At 31.5% G+C, this 13408-nt stretch overlaps 1 protein-coding gene across 7 annotated transcripts in view; it reads right to left on the reverse strand.

Moving 5' to 3' along the window:
• The window catches only part of LOC115210255, a 757977-nt gene that overhangs the window by 534152 nt on the left and 210417 nt on the right, over positions 1 to 13408 (reverse strand). For 6 of the 7 annotated variants that reach the window (XR_004998729.1, XM_036502024.1, XM_036502021.1 and 3 more), the window contains exon 2: positions 6906 to 6974. The exons of the other annotated variant lie outside the window; for it this stretch is intronic. Coding sequence is in view for 5 of the 6 variants with exons in the window: in XM_036502024.1 (XP_036357917.1) it covers positions 6906 to 6974 (69 nt within the window). In the remaining variant the exon portion in view is untranslated. The remainder of the gene's footprint in view (positions 1 to 6905; positions 6975 to 13408) is intronic. 7 annotated transcript variants of the gene reach the window in all.

The following is a 13408-nucleotide window of genomic DNA, read 5'->3' on the forward strand; positions in this document are numbered from 1 at the left end:
CACACACAGATATATATACATATATATACACGCACACACAAATATATACACATATATATTTACACACACATATATACATATATATACACACACACATATACATATATATACACACACATGCTAATCAACCCAGTGGTGTTTCCATGAAATACCAACAAAATTAACTAAACAGCTTCACAGTATTTCTAGGAAATTGAGACATGCAAACACAATGATACAAGACAGAAACAGCTAATTATCTTTTATGCACATGTCAGAAGGATAAATAAACAGAGAACTAGAGACACACTGCTAATTATATTTGTGAACTAGTTCCTGCTCCTGGTGAGAAACAATCTGCATTCTAAATAGAAATGAACCTGGTAGTCTTGTTAAAAAGCAATATTTTATGCTCCAAGAAGCAGCTGGATTGTGACTAAATGAATATTAGTATCACTGATATTCTTAAATATAACTTTTTAAATGATCCAATAAAAATATCACTTTGGGAGGAGGTGGGTTAGACTTCGTAAGATTTATAGGTTTATGAGACTCTGAAATACCCTTATTTATGTGGTTGATTATGAATATTTTCATAAACAAAATGAAAAATCCATTCTTTTTCAATCATAGAGAGTCAAACCATAGTTACTTGTTTCTCTTTTCTCTAAAATAATGAATTGATAAAATGTGCCACACAGTGGTACCTAATCATTAAGAGTTAAGCCACATATATTACAATAAGATTCATTGGTTAGTCCTAAACTTATGCATATATATATCCTCTTCTCAGACAAAAGATCAAGAGTAAATATCAGAGACTGTGGTTTGTAAATAAATATATATATATATATATATATATATATATATATATATATATATATATATTCAGCAAAAACAATTAAGATTCAAGTGAATTCCAATGAATTCAAATGAATATGGTACTTAACTTAGATGCACCAGAATTCTTTATGGTATTAACCATAAAATAATGTGGGGTGATTATAACCAAGAAAAAAGCAACAAGAATGGATTAGTAGTTTAGTACAATTGTTTCATACTAAGAGCAATTTTATTTGAAGCTGCAAATATTGCAGCAAATACAAATGTCCAGTATTCATCATGAACAACTAAGTTGTTGCAAACAGAATTTGGTTGTAGTAGCAATTTTGGTTGTAGTTGCAACAACTTAGTTGTGAAATGAACCAGCATGTGACCAACAGCTTCCCTCATGTCTCCGGAATTTATACCTACATTTTTATGGATGGATTCACCTTCTCTGGGAAGTTAACAATCCTTTAAAAACTTTCTATAAAACTGTGCATCATTAGAAAGCATTTTAAGTCTGCTTATAATTTGACTTTAAATTTCATAGAACTCACTCCTAATACTTCATGAGGATAATCAAACTCTCTAGGATGTCTGGAAAACATATATGTGATTTAGCTGATGAATACTGGACATTTGTATTTGCTGCAATATTTGCAGCTTCAAATAAAATTGCTCTTAGTATGAAACAATTGTACTAAACTACTAATCCATTCTTGTTGCTTTTTTCTTGGTTATATATATATATATATATACACACACATACATAATACATACATGGTGGTTGCTGGTGCCACATAAAGTGGTTAGCGTTAGAAAGGATATCCAGCTGCAGAAACCAAGCTATGCAACATTGTGAGGCTTGCCAACCTTGCCAGTTCTTGTCAAGCTGCCTAACCCTTGCCAGCAAGGAAAATGGACATTAAATCATGATGGTGATGATGATTAAGGAAAAGATTAATGTAAGTTTGTTTGACATTTCTAAATGCATTTGAAACAACTTTCACTTGAAATTTGGGATTGGATACAAATGAACAATTTAAAAATATGAAACCGATTAAGATAAGCATAAAAATCAAGTTGGCATCATCACTGCATGACTGCCTTATAGCTGAAATTCAGTAGTTTCGTAATACTTTGCAAGAAGGTTTCAAAGAAGACAAGAAACTCAATAAAGAAACTACCTTGTGTAATATTTTCCAATTCTAAACATTTGAACAATATTTGAAAGTTAAGTTGAACTTCAGTTAAACTTCAGCTATATCTGACATTTTAAGCTTTTATGCAATGTGACACTTGGAAAGGAAAATAAATATACCAAATTCCACATTTGGCAGATGTGGTAAGTTTGAATTGACATAAATAAATCTGACATTATATATATCTAAATAAAAGAAATGCTATAAGAAATAAGATAACTAAAAAATTCCACAACTCCTACCAATAAAGACTAAGAAAAAATATCATAGAAAAAATACAAAATAAGTATTCAGTTGTTCACTAAAATTTACACTAGTGCTAAAAATAAACAGTCAACAATAAAACAAAAACCTAAAGCTCATTTCAGTTTGGTTAAACTCTAAGAGACAGTATAAAAAAAAAACTTATCAAACAATCCTACTTTTCCTAGCTTTTAATTTTCTGTTTTTGTTTAATTTATTTTGTTAATAAATAAGAAGTTTAAGTAAAGAACAAAAAGTTTTAATATTGAAATCATTAATAAATTTTGCATATCTTATAGTAAAAATAACTTACTTCAAGTTTTAATACTATATGCTTGATAAAACATTAATAAACACACACAAACCTATGAAGATATATTACTTTTAACATTTTTTTTTAATATCAGCTTGGCATTTTTAAGCAAAATTCTAAGATTTTAAAAGGTCAAACAGATATTTTTTAAAACAGAAATTACCAATGATATTCAGTCATTAAGATGAAAATCATAATTTTTTTTTTTTTTAAAACTAACTTCAATAAAATATTATTTAAATTTCTCACATGAACATCACAAATTATTTCAAAAAACTTCAACTAATTTTTTCAAAAGTTCAATAGAAAAAATATTGGTGCAATTAGTGTGAACAAAAAAAATTCATCCATTACTTAGATAATGTTTGTTTTTTTTCCTTCCTAGTCAAGTATAAAACCTAACATTATTTTGCTTTGATAATTTTATTAATTTGCTTGTTTTAGTAGCTAAAGCAGTTGTAAATTCTTGTAGATAAGTATATAATCTTTAATATGTAACCAATCTTTAGAATTTTTTGTTTCTTCCTTTTTTCTGTCTTTTCTTTGTTTTTGGATTCTCATAGAAAGGAACTTTATTTGAAGAAAATATGAATAATTTCAGTAATGTTTTATAGTGTAAGAAAATTATGATCTAAAATATATGATGTATGATTTAGAAGAGAACATTAAAAAATTATGATTTATTTTATGCACATATACACACACACACACATCAATTTATAAAACTAATGCATATGCATAAATGTGAATATATAATTAATTTTCTCTTGTAGTGTATGTCTATACAGATAAAGTGTTATGAATGCGTGTGTGTGTGTGCGTGCATACATGTGTGTTTAAATAGGTGGATGGATGGATGAGCAGGCAGACCAGCATATGTCAGTTAAAAGTTACTTCATAACTGCATGACTCCAAAGTAAATTAAATCCCTATGAGGCTAAAAGACAGCATGAAATCAGATGGGCTGTAGAATCAAAACTGAAGACTGCAAATGTAGGAAAGATGGTAATGATTTAGAAACAGCAGGAAAGAGAGCTAGGTGAGCAGATGCTTATAGCAATTGGTTGATGGTATCTAGGGTTAGGAATGGTCAAGAAAAAATCCAAATGAAATAATATTCACACTTAGGCAACTAAACTGATAAACAGCTTGACTATGAAAGTCAATGCCTTATTTAATGTTAAGTTAATTTCATTTATTTTGCTAGGTGATCATCAATCATCTAAATTAAATTAAATAATTAAGTTTTACACTCATGGCCATCTGCAATAGAATATATCATGCAACAGGAGAGAACTATTATATTACTTAAAGCATCTACCATAATTATTACTATGTAAAGGTGCAATGGCCCAGTGGTTAGGGCAGTAAACTCGCAGTTGTAGGATCGTGGTTTCGATTCCCAGACCAGGTGTTGTGAGTGTTTATTGAGCAAAAATGCCTAAAGTTCCACGAGGTTCTGGCAGGGGGGGGGGAACCCTGCTGTACTTTTTCACCACAACTTTTTCTCACTCTTTCTTCCTGTTTCTGTTGTACCTGTATTTCAAAGGGCCAGCCTAGTCACACTCTGTGTCACGCTGAATCTCTCTGAGAACTACATTAAAGGTACACGTGTTTGTGGAGTATTCAGCCACTTGTACGTTAATTTCATGAGCAGGCTGTTCTGTTGATTGGATCAACTGGGACCCTTGCCGTCATAATCAATGGAGTGCCACTATATCTATGCTTTTCTCATCATAAGTGCGTGTGCATACATGCACATATACACACACTCATACTCTTTTAGTGATTTTAGTTCTTGAAATGAAGCTATATTAAACATGGTCTACAAGGTGACAAAAGAGGTTCATAAGGTCAGAGCTTAACTCAAGATTATATTGCTGTAAGCAGTTGATAGACAAATCTTCCCCCAGAAAAGGATTTGTATTTTATCACAAGTAATATATAATTATCACAAGATTATCTGGAATCTACTTATCCAGTATCACAACAAAGTGATCTGAGGAGCTGTGCCATATAAACTGACCAACTGAGACAGGATATGAATTTTCAAGGAATATGAAATCCAAACAGCACATGCTCACACATACATACATGTGTGTGTGTGTAGCATACCTGCTAAAATTAATTCATAATACTCTTTATTCTAGCATGCATCATTCCATACACGAAGCTGTTATTTCCTTTGTCACATCCATCATCATTTATCCACAATTTTTGTTCATTTCCAATTACTTTCTCATTTCATTTGTGCTCAACAAAGTTAGTGAATTATTATCATTTAATTAACAGAAAAAAGACAGAAAAAATTTCCTATCTAAGAAACTAAATGTGTTAAGCAGACAAAGAAATTATGGAAATTATATTATCTAACTTTGGCATGAGGCCACAAATTTGTGAAGGAGTGAAGTTGATTGAATTTAAGCCTGTACTAGAGTGGTGTTTATTTCATCACACCTGAAAGCCATGAAAAGCTTAGTTGATCTCAATGAGATTTAAATGGAGGATATGATATATAATATATAGTGTTTCACCAAGCATTCTATGTTTTCCCACTACTCTTGGAAGTATAAAAATATGATGGCATGTATGTAAAAATATAGTATAAACATTTTCTCTTTTAAATCATTTCAAAACTATATTATATTTTGACTCAGAATGTAAAGACAGACAAAATGCTACTAAGCATTTTGCATTTTGCCCAACAGGTTAATGCTTCTGCCAGTTTGTCACCTTAGTTGATAAATTAATAACAGTATTTGACTAGCAGTTTATTTCATTAACTCTGAAAAGCTTAACTTGGTGGAATTTGAATTGACTATATAAAAAGCTGTAACTTCTAACAATACTGCCAATATACTACTCTTATGCAGTCGATAAAATTTGTAACAACAATGTTTTGAGAACAATTTAAGCTAATATGTCTAGGTGTCTTATATAATCTTGAAATATTGATTAACAAGTGTTAGCATATTGGCCAAAGGCATGCTACTAGCTCTAACTGAAGCAATGTATAAATGTTCAGTGTGCCTCTGTTCAGACCATAATATACTTACAGGGAGTTATATGACTGTTACATAGAAATGAAATAGATTACAAACCAGATTACAAAGGTGACATAGTTCATTATCAATTAGAGAGAGAGGTTGGAATGAGGAACCGAAGGTAGCTTCTACCTCTGATGCAGGTTGTACTGTATGCAATGGAAATATAACACCAATATTGTCTATGTGATTGTTAATTATTGGTTTCAAATTCTGGCACAAGGCCAGCAATTTCAGGGAAAATTGTAAGTTGTTTACATCAACCCCAGTACTCAATTGGTACTTATTTTATCAACCTCAAACGGATGAAAGGCAAAGTTGACCTTGGCAAAATTTGAACACAGAACATAAAGATGGATGAAATGCTGCTAAGCATTTTGTTTGGTGTATTAATTAATGATTCCACCTGCTCGCCACCTCTATATGTGACTATTCGTAATTGATGCACTAAGAAGAGTTCTTTAAGACTGAGCTAGACACACACACACACATACATTTTCTGCTTGCAAAGAGATCATGTAGACACTTCTTGTCTAGTATATTCAATTACATATGCAGTATTGACTAAATTTGTATGATTATAATGTATTCATATATGTTATGGCAGTAGTTCTTAACCTTTTATAGTTCAGTGCCCTCCTCTCACTAAATGGCATTTTATAAAAGCCCTTCCTCATAGCTTGTTTAACAAAAAGAGATTATTTTAATCAAACAGAAGCTATTTTTTTTTTGTGGTTTGTTACCCATATTTTCTTATATTATTCCATCCATTTTTTTTTTTTACATATCTGCCTGAACTAGTATCCCTATGCTAAATTTTCATGGAAATTACTAAGGATGGTAAAGACTTCTATAACAAAATTATATTTTGATTTATATTAACAGTGTACCCAGTGCTTCTCCAGGCAGCTCCTTGATATTTGCCACTCCCTTGTGATCATAGATTTCCTCAAGAGTGCTACTACCCAGTTTATGAACCACCGTTCTGTAGTATAATTACATGTAACTGTTGTTACACACATAGCCATGCAAGTTCATCTTCTCACTCACCCTAAATTGGTCTTATTGGTGAAGTTGAACGCATATGAGAAAGAAACAGAAAAGAGGTGGAAAGAAATTTTGGAGGAAAAATCAAAAGCAAAATTAAAAAGAAGTACATAGCTATGAAATCACTCTGAGAATCTCAATGATTTTATTGAGATTAGAATTAATTTATGAATCCTCAGTTGTTACTTTGAGCAGCTGGCAACCATATGTGTTGTGTTGTATAATGAATTTTATGAACCAAATGAAACTTACCAAATCAGGTTTTATCAATGGACACAAATCTTTGAGGAGTTTATTACAAAATGAAATGTCTGGACTTACCTAGAGAAAACAGAAAAGAAGAAAAATTCATTAAGAAACATATTTTCTTTAGAAAATAAAAAATAGGATTGTTTATTTTTTTATCCTGTTTAATTCTTTTTTTTTATCGTATTTAATGCTTTTTTATTCATATTGCTTTGAATCAATTATGTATTATCTTATAGCTTTGAGATTTCAGTGACACTATTGTATATTTTTATAATGGCATTTTAGGGTAGGTGTAAAAGGCCAGACTAGCAAGTTTGAACATAAAAGCACTGGTTCTTAGAATAAAAATACAAGTGCTATAGATTTCAAAGAATTTTAAAAGAAAACAGAAAGATGTGCTTATGGCAAGAATGATGATAATGATGATAATAATAATGGTTACAGCAGTTTCATTCTAACTGGCTACTAAGACTTAATGACGTTCTGCTAATATGCACTACCATAAAACACAAAAAAAAACCCCAAAAGAAACACTTCAGTTTAGGGAAATAAGTTTACATCCCTAACATTAACTTTGTAAGATTAGCACCCAGCCTAAATGTTCTAAGAACTTACAGGCATATCATGTCTCAAAAGAGAAATTAACCACTTCATGCATTTCAAGTACCCATAAAATCCAGTGTAACAGACATAACCAGAAAGAAGGAATCACACACACACACAACCTCAATTCTATAAATACATAAATAATTAAGTAAATGGCAGACTTGATTTACTTGAAGTAAACAGGTGCAAAACTTAGGAGTCAATAAATACACGAATAAAGCAAGGACCTCCAAAGCAGATTCAAATTACTCAATTATCCACTAAAATAACCTTTCACTAAGACAAGTGGAAATACTGTACAATATGATTCTGTATGTACAAAACCTTTTACTGAGATAAGTGGAAAAACTGTACAATATGAATATGCACACACAACACACACACACACACGCACTCACACAAAGGGCGTCAAGTTCTTGGTGATCCAAATCTGTGACCTAGTTTACATTCCTACTTGAAACTACTTCTATGGGGTTGCTCATTCTGCTAGAAATAACATCCAAAGTTCACTCAAATCATAACACCTGGTCTTTAAGAAGGCATGTTAAATGATTTAGTCCTAGATCCTAAAGTAAACAGTAAAATCCAAGGAAATTACTAATGATCTGCAAGTACAAGCACTACTAGCTCAGGAACGAAATTAGCTTAGGGTGTGCAAAACCAATTTCAAAATTTTTTACAAACAAGACCTTATCATTTTTGTTATTTATTTTTGTTCTTTGTTCTTTGAGAAGAAACCTAACTTCAAGCTACTTTCTACAGATCACTTTTTACGCACTGTTTTCTAAACCTGAGAAAAGTAGGTAGGGTTGCAAATTTTGATTTTGCATGCTCCAAAAATTTTAAGAGGTGCATTTGCATTCCCTGCTCCCCTTGTTTCCAGGCCCATGAGTACAATCAACGAAAGAGTGAAATAAATTGGTTTGCATTATGCCATGAAGAGCATTGCAATGAAAACCACTAGAACACCTTTGGTCAATTTGCTTTTAAAATAGATATAAATTCACACATTTGGGAAGAGGAATATAGATGCCCCAGCTGTGATAAATCCCCCTTCCATTCTTTGTATAACTGAACTATATATCTATAAAATCAGCATCATATAAGTAGTTGAGTATTCAAAGTAATGGTCCATCCCAAACATAAGAAAAACAACGAGCACAAGTAAAACGTGGATGGGGAGGAAATGGGAGGAGATCTGGTCTGAATGCTTACAATAGAGACAACCAAGGATCTGGTGGAAGTGGTGGTGATATTTTTGTTTTTAATTTCAGAAATTAAAAACAGCAATAATCAAATTGGCAAATGTGTAAAATAAACTAAATCTAAAAGCATATAATAATTTCATTATTATTATTATATGAGTTAAGGCGCTTGCGAATCTTATAGGAGGAATAAATGGGTAGAAGAAAAGTGACAATTGAAAAATTAACAATTAGCGAAACAAAAAGCTGAAAATAAAAAGTAGCAAACTTGAAAATGATAAAAAGAAAATTAGAATTAGTAGCCTGCAGAGAGTAAAGAGAGGAAGATACATTAGAAATATTTTTTCATGCACAGTATTGCTGAAGCATGGCATAAACTACCCACAATCAGTTGTTAGCTATTGAAACACTACATCCTTCAAAACTTTGATGCTTCTTGAAACTCACCTACAGCACTCCTGATATTTGCATCATTTACATTGGACGGATATGTGTCCTCATCTTGTTTGTTGTTACTACAACGTTTCGGCTGATTTACTCTCCAGCCTTCATCAGGTGTCCTGGTAGAATTTTGAACCTAACCCTGTGTGTCCATTCTAAAGATGTATAATAGCCAACAGGCATATAGGGTAATAATTAAGTGTGCAGACTATTAACCTCAAGAGTGCAAGTTCAATTCCAGGTAGTGCCTCAAATAAATAATAATAATAATAAAATCAGCAAAAAAGTACCTTAGGAAGGAGAATCCAGGGTTGGGTCCAAAATTCTACCAGGACACCTGATGAAGGCTAGAGAGTAAATCAGCTGAAACGTTGTGGTAACAATAAACAAGATGAGGAGACATATCTGTCCAATGTAAATAAAGTACAGAATTCCTCATCTCTAAAATATAGAACAGTACTCCTGATGCTCCAACATTTTTTTAAAGACTTATTCACTATTCACTTCCTGTGCGTATTCTATGTACCGTTCATGCAGTTTTGGTTACTTTTTCTGATGAGTTGTAGTGTAACTGAGCACTGTATACAATAAATTCATTATATATATATATATATATTTTATGTTATTCATTCATATATATACTTGATCAGAGCTGGTCTGAGCTGAGCTAGTACTATATTGATAATAATTCCTTTGGTAAAGGTACAAATAACACAACATTCCTTATTTCCACTCTCTCTCTCCTGTATAGAATAGTAGTATTGTTTCTTTATAAGCATTAGACACAAAGATAACAACAGTAAGTGAAATAATAAAATACATTCCTTTAATAAATAACCAAAACTCCCCTGATGTGTAAATGTTAAATCTAGTCTTAGAGACCACAACATTCTTTTTCCCTTAATTCACGGTTCCCTCAACACCACTATTATAGAGTTGGGTTTCTTTTTGTTTTGGACAATGAATGGGGGAAAAAATAGTAAAAATAATATATTATTAATGAAATTCCACTACCACTGTCATCATCAACTCAATGAACCAAGTCGACAATTAAAATAGCTCTATTTTAGTTATATTGTTATGCCCAGAGAGCAGACAGCTATGTCACCATTTTCCAACTGCACACAGCAAAAATAGTCTTGCACATCATTCATACATATAAATGATTATTATTTGACATAAGTTAGGCAGCGAGCTGACAGAATCATTATCACATCAAGCCAAATGCTTGGCAGTATTTTGTCAGTCTTTGCATTCTGAATTCAGATTCCACCAAGATCAACTTTACCTTTCATCCTTTTAGGGTTGATAAAATAAGTAACAGTTGAGCACTAGGGTCAATGTAATCAACTTATCCCCTCCCCTAAAATTGCTGGCCTTGAGCCAAAATTTGAAATCCTTATTTGACACAAGTAGTTGGGTGCCCATTCTTTATGTCTCTTCATATTCAAAGTTCAAATCCTACTATGATCTTCATTACTTTTCACTCTTCCTGTGTCAATGATTTAATCAAATATACCAATACCACAAATCTGAGCTTTAGCCTGTTAGAAATCAATATTACTGTAAGGAAATTTCATGTAGGCAATATACACTATTGATATTTATTAAATAATCAACATAAAAGAATTTTAAGGTTGACCAATAAATTAATATAAGACAGAGTGCTGTAAAATATTTAAATGACTTGCATATATCTGTGACAACTACCTGATAATACTGTGAACAACATGCATTATTGTCATGTCAATGGATTGTAGTAATGATGAAACAGTAAAACAGATTTATAATATGGCTACTGGATGTATTCTTGGGTACTTCAATAACAACTATGGTAGCAACAACTTTATATATTTCTATTGATAGAAATTTGTTGTGTAAAAATCAATCACATAGCTACAATCTATTTCATCTCTTATGCAGTATTATTTCTATGGTAAACTTCAGTCATGTCTAACTTTATTACACAGTAGTGCATTATTGATATATGAAACAAACACTTTGACATTTGTATGCCATGTTTGCACTTAATAGCCTGTGGTGAAAAAATGAAAGTTATTGTCTGATTATTAGCATGGTGGGATTAACAGAACGGGAAGAGTTTCAAACAAAATATCTTACGGCATTTCACTGTATCCTTTTGCATTCAGTGTTCTAATCGTGATAAGGTTGGGTTCATCTCCCAAAAGTACCAGTCAAGAACTGAGGTTTATTTAATCAACTAATCCCACACACCAACAAATTTCTGGCTATCTGCTTATGTAAGAAGTTGTTATTACTATTATTATTATTATTGGATGATGAGCGAGCAGAGTTATTAGAGTGTTGCAGTGTTTGTTCTGTCCTAGTGCCTAAATCATAAAGAATTATTATTGTTGGCCTTTGCTTAAATTAGAGCAATTTTTGTTATTATTACAATTATTATTATTATTATCACTGAGGCAGCAAGCTAGCAGAATCATTAGCATGCCAGATAAAACACTTAGCAGCATTTCATCTGTCTTTACGTTCTGAATTCAAATTCTGCCAAGGTCGGCTTTGCTTTTCATCCATAAAACAAGTACCATAAAACAAGTACCAGTCAAGTACTGGGGCTAATGTAATCAACTAGCTTCCTTCCCCAAAATTTCAGGCATTGTGCCAGTAGTTGAAAGAATTATTATTATTATTACAATTACTATTACAATTATTATTATAACTATTATTATAATTATCATTATTATTATTATTATTATTATTATTATCGTCCTGTGTTTGTCCTTACATGCTTTTTGATTTATGTTATCCCTTGTGGACAATAAAACCAGAATTTATTATTATTATTATTATTATTACTATTATTATTACTATTATTATTATTATTACTATTATTATTACTATTATTATTATTATTACTATTATTATTACTATTATTATTATCATTATTATTATTATTATTATTAAGGTGGTGAGCTGACAGTATCATTAGACTGCCAGGCAAAATGCTTAGTGGTATTTCATACATCCTCATCTTCTGAGTTCAAATTCCACCAAGGTCGACTTTGCCTTTCATCCTTTCAGGGTCAATAAAATAAGTACCAGTTGAGTACTGGTGTCAACAAAATTGATTATCTCCCCCCCCAAAAAAAATTTCAGGCTTTGTACCTATAGTAGAAAGGATTATTACTATTATTACAATTGGTACAGGTTCGGTCTTATTCATGGTAGGATTTATGTGGGTAGCGAGTTACTACCTGTAACCTTAGGTATCCACAGGTTTTCAGCAGTCTTTCAAGTATTATTATTATTATTATTATTAGTGGTGGTGGTGGTGGTACAATTATTATTATTATTATTATTAATATTATTATTATTATTATTTATGTAAAACAGTAAATAAGTAATATGTGTCATCAAACATTTCAGTTGGACAAATATGCTTAAAAAAAAGGATTTTGTAATAATCATTGTAGTAACAACTACTACTTCTAGTGACATATCTCAGGCACAATGACAGGTGCACTACCTATTCTCTTAATTATAGTATGTGTAACATTGTTACTTCATTATGTCATTCAAAGCTAATAATACCTAAAGTCATTACTCCTCACAGGAATACTGTAATTGTAGGGGTTTACTCTCATCTGCACTTAACCTGAGCCATTGTTAATACATACATTTTTGTATTTACATTAATTTTGTTTTTGTTTTATTTACCTTTCTATTTTTGTATGGTCTCGGGAGTTTCATAGTCACTATGGCATATTCCACTCTTGCAGTGTCCTTTTGAAATAAATGTTTCTCCAAGATTCAATCTTAAGTCAAAATAAATACGATAATCTGGTCTTTATCTGAAATCTGCTTCACCCTTACTCTAAGTTTATCCTTGAAGCAAAGCAATGGCTTGATTTATTATGTATGGAGTATTTCATATTTCACATGATGGTGTCCTTAAGGATAGTCTTGATACTTTCCTACTCCACCTCATATATATATATATTGAGAGTTGGAAGCATTGAGATATTACTATCCAACTTATACGCAGATAGCATTTGAGGGGATAGACATCTACATAAGGATCATGCAAGTTTTAAGCATTTCCCTATTGATGCTTTTTAGACTAGATTTATTAGAACCATGATCCAGCTCTGATCATTCTTCACTCTTAATGTGTAGTGTATCTAGAATTGCATTATCCAAAGCACCATTCTATTTTCCTGGCAGTGGGATGTAATTTAAAGGAGATTTGGTTGCTAGATATAGCAAGTCACACAA

Source organism: Octopus sinensis, linkage group LG4 (assembly GCF_006345805.1).
Source record: "Octopus sinensis linkage group LG4, ASM634580v1, whole genome shotgun sequence".
Lineage (NCBI taxonomy): Eukaryota > Metazoa > Mollusca > Cephalopoda > Octopoda > Octopodidae > Octopus > Octopus sinensis.